Raw genomic sequence first — 21,053 nt, forward strand, 5'->3', positions numbered from 1 at the left:
GTTTTGATCTGAACAGAGGAACCCTCCTCCACCCACTGCGCTCCCTGTCTCACCAACCCAAAAAACAATAGGATAAAAGACTGCCCTTTTGTTAATTATCCACCATATTACGAAGCACCCATAAAAGGACATCCTTCATTCTATCACCAACCTCGTGCATTGATGCCCTGCTGGGCTTCGAGATTTGGTGGTCTTTCGTCGAGGAGCAGAGCGTGTTCTCGGGTGAGTCCTCTCTGTACGTGATGTTTTTGCTTAAATGCCTGAAAGATGAATTGGGTTCTGTTCTTTTGATCAACTCTTGGCGAAAGATCGGTGCTTTCTGTGTTGGATTCGAATCCCTCTGCAGGGCACTTTCGTTCTTGTCCTGGGAAAAGTGGGTTTTTGATAGGATCTGAATGTCATTTTGTGCTTTTGGTTGAAAATGAATGATATTCAGAGTTTGCTCCTCAGTTTTGAGACCATGTAGTGTATGTGTGTGCAATATGAAAGCCATATCTATTTGATATGTTTTCGGTGAATCAAGGCATCAGCTATTTTGGATGGGTTGGTTGTGTTTCTCATAGAATCTGAGGCTCTTTCATTAGTTTTTCTTTTCTTTTTTAGAGTATCTTTGGACAATATGGTTGGTCTGCTCAAAATGAATTCTAAGATTTAGAGGGCTGATGACCATTGTCTTATCTTGTGACCTTACATATGATGAAAGCCTGAGGTGATATAGATCTATTATTTGTTCTTTTGTTGTATGTTTTGTCTGGGTTGTGATGTCGTTCTTATGATGTTTTGCATGACCAAATGTTGCCAGTTTCTGAGAGGAATATAGCACCTGATGGGACTTACTGAAATGCTTAAGCTCCTTATGGAGTTGCCCGTGTGAACATGTAAAATCTCTGTCAAAGAATGTGCTTGCTCTTTCCACATTCGATTGTTTTAATGATGCATCATTTCATCCTTTTGCCGAAATATTCAAGTCACCATGTACACTTACCAAACCAATGCCCATCATCACTTGTCCTGATCCAATTAAAGCTGTTGTCTGGAGAATGGGAACTGAGGCGGAGAGGGGAAAAACTTAAATTGTCCTGGATGTCTTACTTATAACGTCTTCTATTTCTTTGACCAGATTTTTTTCATCTAAACATGAGAGGAGGAGGTTTGTGGCAGCTTGGCCAGTCAATCCGTCGCCAGCTTGCTCAGGCTGATAAGAAGTCTGTCGCACGTCGATACTTTGCAAGCGAAGCTGATCTCAAGAAGACAGTGCTTTATGACTTCCATGTCACTCATGGGGGAAAAATGGTGCCTTTTGCTGGGTGGAGCATGCCCATTCAATACAAGGACTCAATCATGGAGTCCACAGTGAACTGCAGAGAAAATGGTAGCCTCTTTGATGTCTCTCATATGTGTGGGCTTAGCCTTAAAGGGAAGGATTGCATTACTTTCCTTGAAAAGCTGGTCATTGGCGATGTCGCTGCGCTAGCTCCTGGCACAGGGACACTGTCTGTGTTTACTAATGAGAAAGGAGGGGCAATTGACGACACTGTGATCACCAAAGTCAAGGACGATCATATATACCTTGTGGTGAATGCTGGGTGTAGGGATAAGGACCTGGCCCATATCGAGGAGCATATGAAGGCTTTCAAGGCCAAAGGCGGGGATGTTTTGTGGCACATTCATGATGAAAGATCTCTCCTTGCTCTCCAGGTTGATCTTACTGAACACATCTTTTCCTAATTTCACAGTTTTTGGGCGGACATGCGGTTTTCACTACTTGACTCTTTATTCTTAAATAGATGGTTATTTTTTGTACTCAGAAATGGGCCAAGAAGACTGTCTGATCAACCTATCCTTGTCCTTCCAATTGAGTGATAATAATGTTGATACTAGAATTGAAAGCTTGGTTTAGGATAAGATTGAAAAAACTCTGAAAGTATCGTTTTTCAAGTAATCTGGCCTTGCTTTGTTTATTTATCTTATTATTTGTAGTTGATACTCCTGATTTCATAAATGAAATATGGAGGGACAAATGAAAGGTCACGCGCTCCGGTTTATAAAAGAATCTATTCTAGACTCGATTGTAACTGGGGGGACTGTTGTTTTCTTTATAGCCCTATCTGTCATGATTTCTGAATTCCAAAAGCAGCTTGATTTAGAAAGGGAAGTTTAAATGTCCCAAGTGTATCTCAGGGACATAACTATGATCCTCCTATCTTCTTTCATATAGGGTCCTCTTGCCGCCCCAGTTCTCCAGCACTTGACAAAAGAGGACTTGAGCAAGATTTATTTCAGCGACTTCCGCATCATTGATATCAACGGTGCTTCCTGCTTTCTCACCAGAACAGGGTACATGAAAATTTTCTCAGTTGATCCTTTTATTGCCTTTTACTTCATAAAAATGACCATAATTCTTGTATCTCCACTATCAGCTTGTCCTCCTATATTTGGTCCTGAAAGATCATGTCTTGTGGAAAGGCCTCTCTTGTCCGTCTATAATTTCATGTTCCTCACAAGTGAGCAAAGAAAATGATCCAAATATATCTAGTCAGCTGGATTGATAGTTCAAATTCTCTTCATATTTATGCCACTTCCCTATTCTCATCCAACTAGCATGAGAGCCTATTGGATGGTTTTCTGTGTTTTTGCAGTTACACTGGTGAAGATGGATTTGAAATCTCAGTTCCTTCAGAGCATGCCGTGGATCTGGCCAAAGCGATCCTGGAGAAGTCAGAAGGGAAGGTGAGGTTGACCGGCTTAGGTGCTCGGGACAGTCTCCGTCTTGAAGCTGGACTTTGTTTATATGGCAACGATATGGAACAGCACATAACTCCGGTGGAAGCCGGACTGACATGGGCCATTGGGAAGAGGAGGAGGGCTGAAGGCGGATTCCTTGGAGCTGAGACAATCCTCAAGCAGCTCGAAGAGGGTCCAAAGATCAGGCGTGCCGGATTCATCTCTTCAGGCCCGCCTGCTAGAAGCCACAGCGAGATCCAGAATGATAAGGGAGCAAACATTGGCGAAGTCACGAGCGGAGGGTTCAGCCCTTGCTTGAAGAAGAACATAGCCATGGGGTACGTGAAATCTGGGTCACACAAAGCTGGAACCAAGGTTAAGATCCTGGTCCGAGGAAAGGCCTACGACGGCGTCGTCACAAAAATGCCGTTCGTCCCCACAAAGTACTACAAGCCATCTTAATTGTTGGATGGTACATGAGCCTCATGGACATTTTCCTGTTCTTCCTGATGTCTCTCTGTTTTTGATTTGCTTTGAATAACTTGACATTGACGGTTGCAATCAATGATAAATCTTCATGTTCATACTTGATTCATAGATAGGTCGTATGACGTGGTTTTTGCAGGGCTTTTTTTCCCGGAATTTTTCATGATTTTCGAAATTTACTTAAAGGAAGAATGACATAAATGATATATGAACTTTGACCAAATATGTAATATGGTTTAATTTGTTCAGTGTCTCCTAAACTTTAGCCTAATTTGTAATGTGATTCCTAGACTTTTAGTAATGTTCAAACTGGTCCTTGGACTATATGAGAACATTCAAGTTGTCAAACAACATTAAACATTTTAATATAATGTATGGACTAGTTTTAAAATGTACCAAAAATTCAGGAGTCATACTGAACATGTTAAAAATGACATTGCATATTTGGCTAAAATTCATAAATTGTATTTGACGTATTAAAAGTTCAGGGACCATATTGTATATCGAACCATAGTTCATAAATCATTTATGTAGCTATCCCTAACTTAAATCAAGATAAACCATCGTTATAAAAGTATGCGTCGTGTTGTTTAACTAATAAAGATTAACATCAATCGGCCTTTCTTGACATTTTCAAGCAAAGCAGGCTAAGTTACACCCCTGCGTCGAATTGACCGCTCGCCACATTATAGCCACAGCTTGAAGAAGAAGCCAAAAGTGAAAGGCCAGAAATTTATGTTGACTTCAACGCCAAAATGACGAACTCAAGCCAAAAAAAATTGACCAACGCCATATTGAGAAGAATCAATTTCATTCTACTGGACCAAATTAAATCTCAAGATTTGCTCAAATAAAAACTATATTAATAATTTTATCATGAAATTTGAGCCTGAAAAAACACTTTTTTCAATGATTGAATATAGTCATCCCCCTCCTATTTTATGCAAAAGTGATCTTTTTGAATGTTGATTGTGTTTTGAATATTGTTTCAAGTATTCAACTAAATTGGGTTTTGATACCCGAGTTGAAATTTGTGACAACTTAATTTGAGAAAAATGGATAGAAAAAAAAATGTCTTTTAAGGTTTTCCAAGACACCTTTTGTAATTCTTAAATTTCCATAGTGAGATTTGCCTTTCCTTTCCTCGCGGTTTTTCCTATAAGAGTTTTGCACGTAAGTTTGAGTGTTCTTTTATTCTTTTTAGTTTTGTTGTAATTTCTGCATTAGTCATAACACATAAGTGTTACTTATAAATAAAAGATACACTAACCTAATTCTCGAAATTAGAATAATGAATAATGTGACAAATTGCCATGGTCGAAATTGAGTACCACTCACATACCTACATGTTCACTTGCACTATGTGGTATTCGTGGAAAAGTCAAATAAAAGAAACCTAGTACCATTATTAAAACATAAGCGATGACGCATTTCACGTATATAGATGGGATTTAAGAGTGGTTTTCTCCTGCTAATTTACGTAGCATTTGGATGTTTGAAATGTCCGACATCTAGAAAAGGTCAGGCCGTATGGGCAGATTCAACTCCTTGCGTTCTAAGTCAAATTTTCAAAACTTACGACCGTTTCTTCATGTTTACATCGCGTACTTTGCATGCATAAATACGAGCCCAGAAGATCCTCCAACCTCCCTAAACCAAAAGCACTCCAATCCTCAAGCGATCCTCTAAAAAACCATCGCATTCAAACGCTAGAAACACGCAAAATCCAACAGCAACACAAGACTCAACGACTCCATTAATGGCCGCTTTACAAGCTTGCTCTCTCTTAGTTCCTTCTTGTTCTTCCTCTTCGGGTCGTTCTTTGAAGAGAACGATCACTGCTTCGATCCAAGCCCCGAAGCCCTTGAAGCTTAGCCTTGACAATCGCCAAGGCGCTGCGATCACGAAGAAGCTAGTCGAGGAATTGAGTACCAGGAATGGTTATGCCTTCACGGAGCCATTACAAATGGACGTCATCCAGAATGATAGGGTTTTGGAGCCGCGCCTATCACCTACTTCTGTCAAAACGATCAAGAAGCTCTATGCCATCTTAGAGGCTGTTGAAGATAGAGTGGAGATGCACAATAACGTCGGCGAGCAGCGAGACAACTGGAACGAGCTCTTGTTGAACTCGGTCAACATGATGACTCTCACTGCCACCACCACGGCAGCGATGGCTGTGGCCACGCCGACTCCATCGCTGAGAGCATGCTCTGCTCTCTTGTTTACAGCGGCCACTGGGATGTCGCTCGTCATGAGCAAAATCCAGCCCTCACAGCTGGCTGAAGAACAACGCAAAGCCTCGAGGTTGTTCAAGAAGCTCCGGAGTGAGATAAAGTCGATGCTCATGCTCCAATCCCCGACTGAGTCAGACGTGAAGGAGATGATGGAGAAGGTGCTGGCCCTTGATAGGGCTTATCCGCTGCCTCTGCTAGGAGCGATGCTCGAGAAGTTCCCCGAGAAATTTGAGCCTGCCGCATGGTGGCCTAGGGTTTCCGACAAACACAGCCAATCCAGAGGGAGGAAAACCGTTGTGAAGACGGAGCGAAACGGATGGAACGAGGACCTAGAAGTGGAGATGAAAGCCATCGTCAAAGTCCTCAAGAGCAAAGACAAGCAAGACTACTTGAGGCTCGGGAATCTGGCTCTAAAATTGAATAAGATGTTGGCGGTTTCTGCTCCTTTGCTAACCGGCATTGCTGCAGCCGGCTCAGCCTTCAGTGGCTCGACAGCCATGACGGTGGCAGCCATCGCCGGCACGATGGCGGCAATCACAAACAGCTTCGAGCATGGAGGCCAAGTTGGTATGGTGGTGGAGATGTACAGAAACAACGCAGGGTTCTTCGATCTCATGGAAGAGACGATTGAAGCGAGGCTTGAGGAGAGAGACTACAGCAAGAGGGAGAACGGAGAGATGTTCGAGATGAAGGTGGCAATGAAGCTGGGACGGAGCTTGTCGGAGCTCCGAGATTTAGCAAGAAAATCAATGGCTTCTTGTACAGAAGGGACTGAGGTGGATGAGTTTGGAAGCAAGCTTTTCTGACTCCTTTGAACCAAGATATATAGTGTATATACTATACATGTACATGAGGCTGATTAACATGATTATTTTTATTATTTTATTTCTTGGTGCATAATTGTATCAATTAATTCCACAAAATAAATAATCAAAAGCATTAATTGATATGCGGGTCTGGTTTTCACAACCCCATTTTCTTTCGTTAATTAATTAGCCTGTTGATTCTATTGATTCCTTTTAGTTTGACTGTGTAAATAATTGCCAAACGGACAATGCTTTTATTATATATCATGGTAGAAAAGTTTGGTACTAAAGGCTTTTACTAAGACAAAATGAATCCATCTTTATTACATATAAAATGCGAAAGATCATGGGCTTTACTTCTTAACATATGAACCAATAGAAGAAGTTGCCAGTAGGGAAAAAATTGTTTCTAAAATGTGGTCTTAACATATTATCATGAAGTATATACTGTATAATTCTATGTGCGCAAATGGTCAAATCTTGATTAAATAATATGAAGTATATACTAATAGAATCATATGATTTCTTGTGCACAAATGGTCAAATCTTGATTAGATACTCAGGTAAAGATAATATAAGCTCCTAGCCAGAATTCCACATCTAATCTAATATTCCGCTTCTTAAATAAAAATTCAGTTATTCTATTTTCTTATTAAAGGATGAAGCGTTTTTATAAGGCCATGTCTTTAATTTTCATATGGGTAAGATTTGTAAAGAAAAACGAAGGGCCGTGCGTCAAACCTTTTTCACGATGTGGACGCAATCAAATGGTTGAATTCTTCAATGTCTCCTGCCACACAAACGGTCTCCGTGCGAAAGCCGCTTTTAATTTTCTGAAAGAGTTGACATCATTGACACATTCGGGTCTCTTCACCCGTTGTTCTGGACGTTGGCTTTTGCCTTGTTAGAGTATTTAAATATGTTAGAGTATTTAAATATTAAATCATACTTTCATCTAACAACTTAAACTTTTAAAACAATTAACTGTGATTCTATAATATCTCATATACTATCAGAGCTGGAAATCCTATTTTTGAGTCTTTCCAAGCCCTTTTTGAGGGTTGAATGTTTGTCAGGGCTAGAGGACTCAGGTAAGGAGTGGATTTGGGAAAACTTATAGGATGACAATAAGGAAAGTATTGAACCAAATTGTGCATCCAACTGAGGGAAAGCATTCCAAAGATATATATGTGAATTTGGAATTAATTCACAAGAAACACTTTTTTATATACGACAACATTTAGCATTGGAACACCAATGTTAAGCATGCTCAATTGAGAGCATTATTAAAATAAGTAACCTCCGAGGAAAGTGCCCATCTATACTTCAAAGGACGAAACATTGAGGCTTGGTATAGAATGGGTTAAAACGGTCAATACATCGAGTAAGTTGATCCAAGGGTGTTATAATATGGTATTAGAACAAGATCCTCTCTAGTAGGTGTATGGTTCAAGGATAAACCACACATAAACTAGTGGGTCCGTAACGACTCGGTTCAACAAGGGCAAGAGGTGTTCATGAGGACTAAAGTGCTCGGGCGAGGAGTGACTCCCGACAATCTAGTAAGATGGCTAATGGAGAAAAAAAAATTGAATTATGCAGCTAATTATGAGAGAGTGTTCTCGAGATATATATGTGAAACAGTAATTAAGTCACAAAAGATGTTCTTTGACATAACAACAACATTTGGCACTGGAATTCCAATGTTAAGCATGCTCAGGTAAGAGCACTAATAAAATGGACAACCTTTTATAAAAGCTTTAACTTATTTTCTAAAGGACAAAACCGTGAGACTTGATATAAGAAGGGCCAAAATGGATAGCGTCTCAAATAAGTCAATCCAAAAGTGTCATAATATGGTATTAGAGTAGGACCTCTCTTGTAGGTGTGCTGTTGAAGGACAAACTATGAGGAATCTAGTGGGCCTGTAATGACTTGTTTCAATGTCGGCCAAGAGTGCTTGCTGGGTTTGGGGGGCCCAGACAATGAGTGGTTCTTGGCATGCTTTTAGGATGGCAAATGGAGTAGAAATAAACCAAATTACTCATAAGATAGCTTGAGATACATATGTGAACATGAAATTAACTCACAAAAAGCATTTTTTGACCTAACAGTAACCTTTAGCATTGTAACTCTAATGTTTGTTTAGAGTGTTTAGATGAGAGCACTATTAGGATGGGTGATTTCTTGGGAAAATACCCACCCATATGCCAAAAGGACAAAACCGCAAATCTCAATATGGTAAGGGTCAAAACAGACAATATCTAAAGTGAATTAATCTAGGAGGGGCCATGATTAAACTTTTCAATAATTCTTAAAGCAGTTTTTCTAGTTTTGTGTATAAGTTTATGAGCGACATTCATATTATTTTAAACATGATGGTCAAATAAGCCAGCTTCTTGCTTAAACATATTTAACAGCTAATACGATAACAGTATAGTGGGTCTTCAAATAACCATGATATTTACGACGCCACTCATTTTCACGGCCTGGAAGTTCATTTATTTAAGATAGACTGTCTTCATAAAAGTATGTGTTGCGTTATCCAACATCTAAGGTTAACGAGAAATATAATTAATATCTAATTATACTTTTATCCACCCTTTTGTCAATCGGACTTGACATCTTCAAGCAAAGAAGGCAAAAGTTCACCCAGCATCGAATTGACTCGCTCACACATTATAGCCAATTTGAAAGAAAAATCAAAAGATTCAAACGCCCGAAAATTAGGTTGACTTGATCGCAAACATAATGAACTCAATCCAAGGCTGTCCAATGCAAAATCAGACACCGACCTGACCTAAAACCCGATGCTCTTTGAATCCAACGAAAATTCCATTTCAAGAAATGTTCAAACCCCAAGTAACTCAAGAGATTTGACTTGACAATTCTTCTCAACAATTCTACAGTTTTCCAATGAATTTTCATATAAGCAATATGCATATAGCCTAGCAAATCAATATCAGAAGGCCATTTGTAACAAGAGCATATCATATGTAATTCGAATTGGGTTCGCCAATAAATATGAATAATTAACTAATTATTTATGTATAAGAAATTGCATCGAATTGACTCGCCCACACATTATAGCCAATTTGAAAGAAAAGTAAAAGATTCAAACGCCCGAAAATTAGGTTGACTTGATCGCAAACATAATGAACTCAATCCAAGGCTGTCCAATGCAAAATCGGACAGCGATCGACCTAAAACCCGATGCTCTTCGAATCCAACGAAAATTCCATTTCAAGAAATGTTCAAACCCCAAGTAACTCAAGAGATTTGACTTGACAATTCTTCTCAACAATTCTACAGTTTGCCAATGAATTTGTCATATAAGCAATATGCATATAGTCTAGCAAATCAATATCGAAAGGCCATTTGTAACAAGAGCATATCATATGTAATTCGAATTGGGTTCGCCAATAAATATGAATAATTAACTAATTATTTATGTATAAGAAATTGCATCGAATTGACTCGCCCACACATTATAGCCAATTTGAAAGAAAAAGTAAAAGATTCAAACGCCCGAAAATTAGGTTGACTTGATCGCAAACATAATGAACTCAATCCAAGGCTGTCCAATGCAAAATCGGACAGCGATTTGACCTAAAACCCGATGCTCTTCGAATCCAACGAAAATTCCATTTCAAGAAATGTTCAAACCCCAAGTAACTCAAGAGATTTGACTTGACAATTCTTCTCAACAATTCTACAGTTTGCCAATGAATTTGTCATATAAGCAATATGCATATAGTCTAGCAAATCAATATCGAAAGGCCATTTGTAACAAGAGCATATCATATGTAATTCGAATTGGGTTCGCCAATAAATATGAATAATTAACTAATTATTTATGTATAAGAAATTGCATCGAATTGACTCGCCCACACATTATAGCCAATTTGAAAGAAAAAGCAAAAGATTCAAACGCCCGAAAATTAGGTTGACTTGATCGCAAACATAATGAACTCAATCCAAGGCTGTCCAATGCAAAATCGGACAGCGATCTGACCTAAAACCCGATGCTCTTCGAATCCAACGAAAATTCCATTTCAAGAAATGTTCAAACCCCAAGTAACTCAAGAGATTTGACTTGACAATTCTTCTCAACAATTCTACAGTTTGCCAATGAATTTGTCATACAAGCAATATGCATATAGTCTAGCAAATCAATATCGAAAGGCCATTTGTAACAAGAGCATATCATATGTAATTCGAATTGGGTTCGCCAATAAATATGAATAATTAAGTAATTATTTATATATAAGAAATCCCTAAAAGATAATATATGTGAACCATAAGTGGGAAAAGGGTGGAGAGGTCTAACTATTTGGGCTGGCCTGGTTGACAAAAGAGGCATAAGCTCACGGGCCGGTGGCGCATGTGACATGTGGTAATATCAAGTTTTTTTTTTTTTTTTTTTTTTTGGGTAAGGGAAAGAAAAGAAAAAGTAATATCAAGAAATTTGATCGTATGACAACACTTTTTTAATCAAAGAATGCTTCCATTCATTTCTAATAAGGACTGGTGATCTTTGTAAGCATTACCTAAAACTAAAAAGTATACTAATACTGATTTTCAGAGTTATTATATTAATTAAATAATATGATAAATTGTCGCTTTCAAAATTGGATACGACTTGCATGTCTAAATGCTTCCATGCAATATATAGCGTTTATTACGCATTTCGGCTACTAATATTGATTCTACTTCAGGAACGTATGGATGACATGATGTGATGTAAGAATTCGACATATACAAATTCAAATAATAGAAAAGGTCAGCCGTATGGGCTGAGTCAACACCTGGCGTTCTACAGTCAAATTTTTAACAATTCCGACGTCTTCTTCATTCGACATCGCGCACCTCGCATCTATAAATACGCACGCGAAGGAGCCTCCAACCACCAACCTCCTCAACCAAAACCACTCAAATCCTCAAGGAATCCTCTCAAAATCATCGAATTCGTTAATGGCGGCTTTACAAGCTTCCTCTGTCTTAGTTTCTTCTTCTTCCTCCTCCTATTCAGGTTGTTCTTCGAAGAGAACGATCACCGCTGCGATCCAACTCCCGAAGCCCTTGAAACTCAGCATCGCTGATGATCCAAGCGTTGTGATCACGAAGAGTCTAGTCGAGGAATTGAGCACCAGGAATGGTTACGCCTTCACGGAGCCACTACAAATGGACGTCGCCCGGAAAGATATGGTCTTGGAGCAGCGCCGATCGCCTACTTCTTCAGTCGAAATGATGAAGAAGCTCTATGCGATCCTGGAGGCTGTTGAAGATAGAGTGGAGATGCACGATAACATCGGCGAGCAGCGAGACAACTGGAACAAGCTCCTGTTGAACTCGGTCAACATGATGACTCTCACTGCCGCCACCACAGCCACGATGGGTACGGTTGCACCGGCTCCATCGCTGAGAGTATGCTCAGCTCTCTTGTTTACGGCGGCCACCGGGATGACGCTCGTCATGAGCAAAATCCAGCCCTCCCAGCTGGCTGAAGAGCAACGCAATGCCTCAAGGTTGTTCAGGAAGCTCCAGTGTGAGATCAAGTCGATGCTCGTGCTCCAATCCCCGACTGAGTCAGACGTGGAGGAGACGATGGAGAAGGTGCTGGCCCTTGATAGGGCTTATCCGTTGCCTCTGCTCGGAGCGATGCTCGAGAAGTTCCCTTCTAGATTCGAGCCCGCTGCATGGTGGCCCAGGGTTTCCAATGACTGCCGCCAATACCGAGGGGGGAAAACCGTTGCAAAAACAGAGCGAAATGGATGGAGCGAGGACCTAGAAGTGGAGATGAGAGCCATCGTCCAAGTCCTCAAGAGCAAAGACAAGCAAGACTACCTGAGGCTCGGGAATTTGGCGCTAAAATTGAATAAGATGTTGGCGGTTTCTGCTCCTTTGCTAACCGGCATTGCTGCAGCCGGCTCGGCCTTCGGTGGCTCGACAGCCATGACAGTGGCAGCCATCACTGGGGCGATGGCCGCGATCATCAACAGCTTCGAGCACGGAGGCCAAGTCGGCATGGTGGTGGAGATGTACAGAAACTGTGCGGGCTTCTTCGAGCTCCTGGAAGAGACCATCGAAGCGACGCTCGAGGAGAGAGACTATAGGAAGAGAGAGAACGGAGAGATGTTCGAGATGAAGGTGGCGATGAAGCTGGGACGGAGCTTGTCGGAGCTCCGAGATTTAGCAAGAAAATCAATGGCTTCTTGTATAGATGGGAGTGAGGTTGATGAGTTTGGAAGCAAGCTTTTCTAAACTTCTTTTGAACAAAGATATACAACAGTGTATATACGATACATGTACAATGAGGCTCATTAACATGATTCTTTCATTATTTATTTCTTGGTGCTTAATTTGTATCGATTAATTCCACAAAAGAATTAATTAAAAGCATTAATTGATAAACGGGTCTGATTTTTTAGTTTGCACAAATGGTCAAATTTTAATTAAATACTCAGGTAAATATAATATATGCTCCTAGTCTGGTTTCGACCCATATAAGAATTCAACATCTTATCTAATATTCCACTTCTTAAATACGAATTTAGGTAGTCTATTTTCTTACTAAACGATGAAGCATTTTCATAAGCCGTGTTTATAATTTTCATAAAGGTAAGATTTGTAAAGAAAAATGAAGGGCAATGCGTCATACCTTTTTCACGATGTGGACACAATCAAATGGTTGAATTCCTAAATGTCTTCTGCTGCACAAACGGTCTCCATGCGAAAGCGGCTTTGAATTTTCTGAAAGAGTTGACCTTAGTGATGCATGCAGTTTCTCTTTGCCCCTTGCCCTTGGGCGGTGACTTTTGCTTTTTTCCACCCTGTAGCAGCAATTTGAGCATATTTCATTAGTGCACAGAACCCGGTCAAAAGTTTAAATTGATAAGTAGAGAAAAATCACACGTATATGAAAAATATACAAATTCAAGGACATAAGATTTGTGATATTTAACACCATGGATCAAGAATGACAAATGAAATTTGATGAATGAGGGTTGAAACATAAAATAAACTGGAATAGAACCTGCCTTTAATATGATATCAAATTGTCCAATAAATTTGAAGTTATATATGAGGGGATATTACATGAATATGAAAAACATATAAAATCTGTACACAAGCATGAGGTATTCAATACTTAGTCAAATGTTTGAGACTTTTTATCTTTTTTCGAAAGTTCTTTTTTCCCTTCGCTTTAGTCTTTTGTGTTGTTAAAATAACCACATCGCTTGACTACGTGATTTCTATACTCTTTATATACACGTGTTCTCTCTCCATCTCTCAATTTAAGTTTTTGGATTGGACATTTTAATATGTGTTAAATAGCTTAAATGGTTATGTCCTTAATACGAGTGTTTCTTAAAATACGCTAGTTATTTAGACTAAAAATTACCTCTAGCTTTTCGCTTTTTAGCATATGAGGGTTTAACTCTGGTTAGTACTGAGCAACCTAATCATTTGAAATCATGTTAATGTTATAATTTTGATTCTACAAGAGGGGAATTTTTGTTTAGGCCAGAGGGTATGGATAAAAAGCAGCTCTCGGAAGATACCTAGGATGGAGAATAGAGCAGTATTGAACCAAATTGCTCATCAAACTAAGGGAAAGATATGTATGTGAAATTATTTAAAATATATGATTTTTTATGTAACGACAACGTTTAGCATTGAAACACCAATATTAAGCATGCTCAGGCGAGAGCATCATTAGAATGAGTGACATCTTAGGAAAATGCCCGCCTATACCTCAAAGGATGAAACCTTGAGGCTTGGCATAGGATGGGCTAAATCAGATAATACACTGGGTGAGTTAATCCAAGGATATCACAATATGGTATTAGAGAGAGATCCTCTCTAGTAGGTGTATGATTCAGAGATAAACCACATAAAAGCTAGAGGGTCTATAATGACTCCGTTTGATGAAGGCAGGAAGTGGCCATGGTCGCTTCAGCAAGGAGTGACTCTTGGCAAACTTCTAAGATGGTAAACAAAGCAAAAATTAACCAAATTGTGCACCCAATAATGAGAGAGCATTCCTGAGATACATATGTGAAATTGAAATTAACTCACAAAAGGTATCCTTTGACGTAACAATAATGTTAGGCATTGGAACTCTAAAGTTAAGCATACTCATATATGAGCACTATCAAGATGAGTGATCTCTTGTGAAAGTTTCAACTTGTACGCTAAAGGACAAAATCATGATATTTGATATAAGATGGGCCAAAGTGGACAATAACTCAAATAAGTCAATCTAGAAGTGTCATAATATAGTATTAGAGTGACACCCTCTGTAGGTGTGTGGTTTGAGAACGAACTACACGGACACTGGTGGGCCTATAATGACCCGATTTGATGAGAGTAGGGAGTGTTTGCCAAGGCTAGAGGGTCCGAACGATGAGTGGTTCCTAGCAGGCTTACAAGATGGCGAATGGAACATGAATAAATCCAATTACTCACTAGGCAGGAGAGAGTGTTCTTGAGATGTGTGCGCATGTGCGCTATTGACACCTAATTTTGACTATGCTATTTACTTGTTACATTAAGCATTTCATAGCATTGCATTTAGGTAATAATAACATTTAGGATCAAACTTATATTTTAGAAAAAAAAAATAGCGGATAATAAATAACATATAAAATAAAAATAAAAAAACATTTGGAGGGAGATTTTGGAAATTTTTGAATAATGAAGCATTTTTCTTGTTAAACATATCTCCTCATTTCAAAATTCAAAAAAATTAGTTGTGTGATTTTGGAGCCATTTTTTTGTTAAGTGGTTAAGTGAATATCTTATTTGCAAAAACAACTTCGAGTTTTCCTCTATAAATAAATGATAAGAGGTTTCCAAACAAGTGGCAGAGAAAAAGGGACGTGACAGAGACAGGTGAGAGAGAGAGAGAGAAAAAAAAAAAAGGAAAAAAAAAGAAAAAAAAAAAACAGAATACTGTTCATCTTCCTCGCCGTTCCTCGCTGCCCGATCCGCCGCGCCTCCACAGTCACCGATTCCACGCCGGCCACCGCACCGGCGTTTCCTCCGCCAGCCCGTCGCCGTTCGTCCGCGAAGCCGCCCCCGCCTCTGCACCAGCGCCGTCGCAGCAGCTCACCCGTTCGTCGCTACTGGTCGCCGCACCTCCGCACCACCATCCCTGACGCCAGCAGATCCGAGCCAGTCGCCGGGCCGCCAGTCTTCGCCGCCCGCCGTCTGCAACCTGACGTCGCCACTCGCCACCGCTCAGACAGCCTCCGCTCGCCCACCCAGCGACCTCCGCGTCTCCGTGCCTAGTAGCGCCGGACGCCAGAAGCCCCGACGCCGACGCTCCTGCTCCGCCTCCACCGGCAGCGCTTGAAGACCCGCGCCGCATCCTCTCCGCTCGACGCCGCGAGCAGCGACCTGCTCGCTTCCAGTTGCAGCGCCGCTCGAACGTCGCCGCCACCTGCGCCTGCGCCTCTGCCCGACGATCGCGCCAGCAGTTCGCCCGCAGCCCGACGCCCACGGCCAGCCTCTATCTCTGTCCTCGGCGACCACCCAACGCCGGCAGCCGAGCCGCTGATCCCCGCGACGCTGCACCAGCCCGAGATCCGCCCGACGACCTTGCAGCGCCCCCGCTGCCATCTCCGCCTGCCAGCCTCGGCGCCCGACGACGACGCCCCTTTTCTCGCCGACGCTGCGCCACCACCCCAGCCCTCGCCGGAGTCCCGACGCCGGCCACCGTCCGCCCGGCGCCGATCAACCTGCTGTCCCACTTTCCTTAGGTTGCTCATTTTTTATTATTTATTTTTATCTTTCATTTTATGTTATTTTACTTCATTTTATTTCTTTAAGTTTTACTATTATTGTACAAGTTTGAATATTGAGAGGTGATTTTCAGGTTATGAATATTATAGGCATTAACCGCAGGAGTTTTGTCCAAAATTGTTATAATTATTAATTTGATCCGTAAGGCGTCATATCATTTTTTAATTATATTAATTATTGGGCATTTGGATAGTATTTTAATTGTTAAATTATTATAATTATTAATTTGGTCCGTAAGATTTCGGATTATATTTTTAATTATTTTGAACCCTTTTATATGTCGTGATGTTTAGGATTAGAGTAATCGTTAATTTAACTTGTGAGACAACATTTTTTTTTTTTTTTTTGAATATTTTTATCCTTTATTTGTTGAATATCTTGATTGTTTAGATTTAATGTTTATTTGATAATTACTTGTCTTGGAAAAACACTAAAAAAAATAATAAGAAAATCAAAAAAATCAAAATCTTGCATCAAAGCACTTAGGTTTAATAAATTAGACATGTAGGATTAGGTTTATGAAATTTTGGTCATCTAGTGATTGTTGCTAGGTTCATTTAGTTAAAAATTGCTTGTCATTAGAATTTCAAAATCTTGCATTTCTTTAATTTCGAATTTCATGGAAAATACAAAAAATTTAGAATAAATTAATTTCATGCTTTGGGATAGATTGCATGCTTATTCATGTTATATAGTTTAGATCATATTATCACGTCATATCATTTCATGTTAAATTAGTAGCATGCATTGCATGATTCTCATTAAATAGAGTGAAAACCAAAATTGAGTGATTGTATGTTAATCAGAAATCATATCTAGAATTGTCGATATGAAGTCTGAGCTAACATTGCAAATGCTTTCGTTGTTACGAGGTAAGTCATGCAATTTATTCATTGCTTCATTTGGGCGTTTAATTGGCGGTTTGCGCATCTGTATGATCATCTCATATGTTAGGGAGGTAAATTAAAATCAATTCAAGCTGTCTGCAAAATATTTTTAAAATAAAAAGGGAAAGGTATTAAAAGGGCGTTAGAGAAATCTAGCGTAATCAAGTCCCCGAACTTACAATCTCTGGTTCGTAAGAGTAAAGAAAATCTTCCGTTACTTTACTTGGGTTTCCAATCGATCCACCAGAAATAGATTAGTAGCAACTCCTAATTAAAAAATCAATTGCATGATAACAACTTGAACCTAAATCGCGAATTGGTATGGGCTTGGGAGAGTCCGAGCTAAGTTTAGGCTTAGTAATCCATTAGCCTAATTTTAGATGTTAGCCTAATTTTAGGTTGTGCACCCGAAAATTTGGTCGCGACATGTGCGCGTGTGAACCTAAATTTAACTCACAAAAAGTTTTTTTTTTTTAATTTACAATAACTTTTAGCATTTAAACTCCAGTGTTTTCTTAATGTGTTTAGATTAGAATACTACTAAGATGGGTGGCCTTTTAGAAAAGTTCCCACCCGTTTGCCGATGGACAATAACATGAAACTCAATATATGATGAGTTGAAGTAGACAATATCTTGAGTGAGTTAATCCAAGATTACCACACTTAAACTTTTCAATAATTCTTGATGTAGTTTTTCTAGTTTTGTGTGCGTAAGTTAAGGAGTGACCTTTGTATTATTTGGAAAATGACGCGGTCAAAATTGGCCTACGTCTTATATAAACATATTTGCCAACTAATGCAATAACATTACAGCTGGTCTTCAAATAACCATGACATTAATGAAACCACTCGTTTTCGTGGCTTCAAAGTATACTTATTTAAGGTAGATTGTGTTCATAAGAGAATGTGTCGCCTTATCCAACTACTAAGAGTAACAAGAAATATAATTAATATCTAACCAGGCTTTCTATCCACCCTTCTATCTTTCGGACTTGACATATTCAAGAAAAGCAGGCTAAAGTTCACCTTACATTAAATTGACTCGCTCACACATTATAGCCACTTTGAAGGAAAAAACATAGAGTCAAACGCCTGAAAATTAAGTCGACTTGCCGCAAAAGAATATTACAAATTGTCCTTCTAAAATTTGAATATAACTTGTATGTTTAAATGTTTATTTTTAACATGTTGTGATTCATTAATATATGAATTATCTAAACGGAATTGAAATACATTGCATGATGAAAATTATATTTAGTGACACATTTCACGTATATGGAGGTGACGTGACGATGTTTCTATGCTGCAAATTCACGTAGAATTTGGATGTTTGAAATTTACAAAATCAGAGAATAGACAAGGTCAGCCTCATGGGCTGGGTCAGCCTCTGTGTTCTACGGTCAACATTTTCAACAGCCACGACCTCTTCTCTCCCCATGCACGTCGCTTGCTTCCCGCATATATAAGTACAACCCAGAAGAACCCATCTTCCATAACCAACACCACTCCAATTCTCATTCAATCCTCTCAAAAACCATCACATTCACACGCTGAAAACTAACAGCAATACCAGACCCGTCATCTCCATTGATGGCCGCTCTACAGGCTTCCTCTCCCTTAATTTCTTCTTCTTCCTCTTCGGGCTGTTCTTCGAAGAGAAAGATCATGGCTTCGATCCAACACCCGAAGCCCTTGAAATTCAGCCTCGCTGATCCAAGCGCTGCAGTCACGAAGAAGCTAGTCGAGGAATTGCGCACCAGGAATGGTTACGCCTTTGCAGAGCCTCTACAAATGGACATCGCCCAGAAAGATAGGGCTTTGGAGCCACGCCTATCGCCTTCCTCTTCTTCCATCCAAACTACCAAGAAGCTCTATGCAATCTTGGAGGCCGTCGAAGATAGAGTGGAGATGCACGATAACATTGGTGAGCAGCGAGGCAACTGGAACGAGCTCTTGTTGAACTCGGTCAACATGATGACTCTTACTGCCACCACCACGGCAGCGATGGCTGTGGCCGCGCCGGCTCCATCGCTGAGAGCATGCTCTGCTCTCTTGTTTACAGCGGCCACTGGGATGTCGCTCGTCATGAGCAAAATCCAGCCCTCACAGCTGGCTGAAGAGCAACGCAATGCCTCGAGGTTGTTCAAGCAGCTCCGGAGTGAGATAAAGTCGATGCTCATGCTCCAATCCCCGACTGAGTCAGACGTGAAGGAGATGATGGAGAAGGTGCTGGCCCTTGATAGGGCTTATCCGCTGCCTCTGCTCGGAGCGATGCTCGAGAAGTTCCCCGTGAAATTTGAGCCCGCCGCATGGTGGCCTAGGGTTTCCAACAAACACCACCAATCCAGAGGGACGAAAACCGTTGTGAAGATGGGGCGAAACGGATGGAGCAAGGACCTAGAAGTGGAGATGAGAGCCATCGTCCAAGTCCTCAAGAGCAAAGACAAGCAAGACTACTTGAGGCTCGGGAATCTGGCTCTAAAATTGAATAAGATGTTGGCGGTTTCTGCTCCTTTGCTAACCGGCATTGCCGCAGCCAGCTCAGCCTTCGGTGGCTCGACAGCCACGACGGTGGCAGCCATTGCCGGCACGATGGCGGCAATCACCAACAGCTTTGAGCATGGAGGCCAAGTTGGTATGGTGGTGGAGATGTACAGAAACTGCGCAGGGTTCTTCGATCTCATGGAAGAGACGATTGAAGCGACTCTTGAGGAGAGAGACTACAGCAAGAGAGAACGGAGAGATGTTCGAGATGAAGGTGGCGATGAAGCTGGGACGGAGCTTGTCGGAGCTCCGAGATTTAGCAAGAAAATCAATGGCTTCTTGTATAGATGGGAGTGAGGTTGATGAGTTTGGAAGCAAGCTTTTCTAAACTTCTTTTGAACAAAGATATGCAACAGTGTATATACGATACATGTACAATGAGGCTCATTAACATGATTCTTTCATTCTTTATTTCTCGGTACATAATTTGTATCGATTAATTCCACAAAAGAATTAATTAAAAGCATTAATTGATAAACGGGTCTGATTTTTTAGTTTGCACAAATGGTCAAATTTTAATTAAATACTTAGATAAATATAATATATGCTCCTAGTCTGGTTTTGACCAACAAAAGAGTTCCACATCCTATATAATATGGCACTTCTTAAATACGAATTTAGGTATCTATTTTCTTACTAAATGATGAAGAATTTTCATAAGTCGTGTTTATAATTTTCATAAAGGTAAGATTTATAAAGAAAAACGAAGGGCAATGCGTCATACCTTTTTCACGATGAGGACACAATCAAATGGTTGAATTCTTAAATGTCTTCTGCTGCACAAACGGCCTCCATGCGAAAGCGGCTTTGAATTTTCTGAAAGAGTTGACCTTAGTGATGCGTGCAGTTTCTCTTTGCCCCTTGCTCTTGGGCGTTGACTTTTGGTTTTTTCCGCCCTGTAGCAGCAATTTGAAAATATTTTATTAGTGTGACAGTACCGAGGTCAAAAATTTAAATTGATAAATAGAAAAGTCACATGTACATGAAAAGTATACAAATCCAATGACATAAGATTTGTGAAATTAAACACCACGGATCAAGAATGATAAATGAAATTTGACGAACGACGGTTGAAACATGAAATAAACTAGAATATGAAAATGATATCAAAATGTCCAATAAAATTTGAAGTTGTATATGAGGGATATCACATGAATATGAAAAACATATAAAATTTTTACACGAGCGTGATGTATGCTATACTTAGTCAAAATGTTTGAGTCTATCTATCTTTTTTTCAAAAGTTTTTTTTCCCTTTGCTTTAGTCTTTTGTGTCATTGAAATAACCACATCTCTTGACTACGTGATTTCTGTACACTTTATATACACGTGTTCTCTCCATCTTTCAATTTAAGTTTTTGGATTGGACATTTTAATTTATGTTAAATAGCTTAAATGGTTATGTCCTTAATACAAATTCTAGTTAATTAGACTAAATTTAACCTCTAGCTTTTCACTTTTTAGCATATGAGGTTTTTGGTCAGTATTGAGCACTAATCATTTGAAATCATGTTAATATTATAACTTGATCCTACAAGAGGGCAATCTTTGTTTAGGCC

The 21,053-nt window shown here is 39.9% G+C and overlaps 4 protein-coding genes across 4 annotated transcripts; all 4 read left to right on the forward strand.

The window, feature by feature from the left end:
- LOC104431073 (aminomethyltransferase, mitochondrial) lies at positions 1–3,315 on the forward strand. The gene is made up of 4 exons (XM_010043761.2): positions 1–222; positions 1,121–1,698; positions 2,219–2,337; positions 2,640–3,315. The coding sequence occupies exons 2-4, from the start codon at positions 1,138–1,140 to the stop codon at positions 3,184–3,186; spliced, it is 1,227 nt and encodes a 408-aa protein (XP_010042063.2). The 5' UTR covers positions 1–222; positions 1,121–1,137; the 3' UTR covers positions 3,187–3,315.
- Positions 3,316–4,969: 1,654 nt separating this feature from the next.
- On the forward strand, positions 4,970–6,253 carry LOC104431076 (probable F-box protein At4g22030). Its single transcript, XM_010043763.3, has one exon. The coding sequence runs from the start codon at positions 4,970–4,972 to the stop codon at positions 6,251–6,253; it is 1,284 nt and encodes a 427-aa protein (XP_010042065.1).
- Positions 6,254–11,227: 4,974 nt separating this feature from the next.
- LOC104447591 (probable F-box protein At4g22030) lies at positions 11,228–12,517 on the forward strand. The gene has a single exon (XM_010061312.3). The coding sequence runs from the start codon at positions 11,228–11,230 to the stop codon at positions 12,515–12,517; it is 1,290 nt and encodes a 429-aa protein (XP_010059614.2).
- A 6,098-nt stretch (positions 12,518–18,615) lies between these two features.
- Positions 18,616–19,822, forward strand: LOC104447588 (probable F-box protein At4g22030). Its single transcript, XM_039313966.1, is given in 2 exon segments — positions 18,616–19,647; positions 19,649–19,822. Coding segments are annotated over 2 exon segments (1,206 nt in total).
- Positions 19,823–21,053: the final 1,231 nt, after the last annotated feature.

Source organism: Eucalyptus grandis, chromosome 5 (genome assembly GCF_016545825.1).
Source record: "Eucalyptus grandis isolate ANBG69807.140 chromosome 5, ASM1654582v1, whole genome shotgun sequence".
Lineage (NCBI taxonomy): Eukaryota > Viridiplantae > Streptophyta > Magnoliopsida > Myrtales > Myrtaceae > Eucalyptus > Eucalyptus grandis.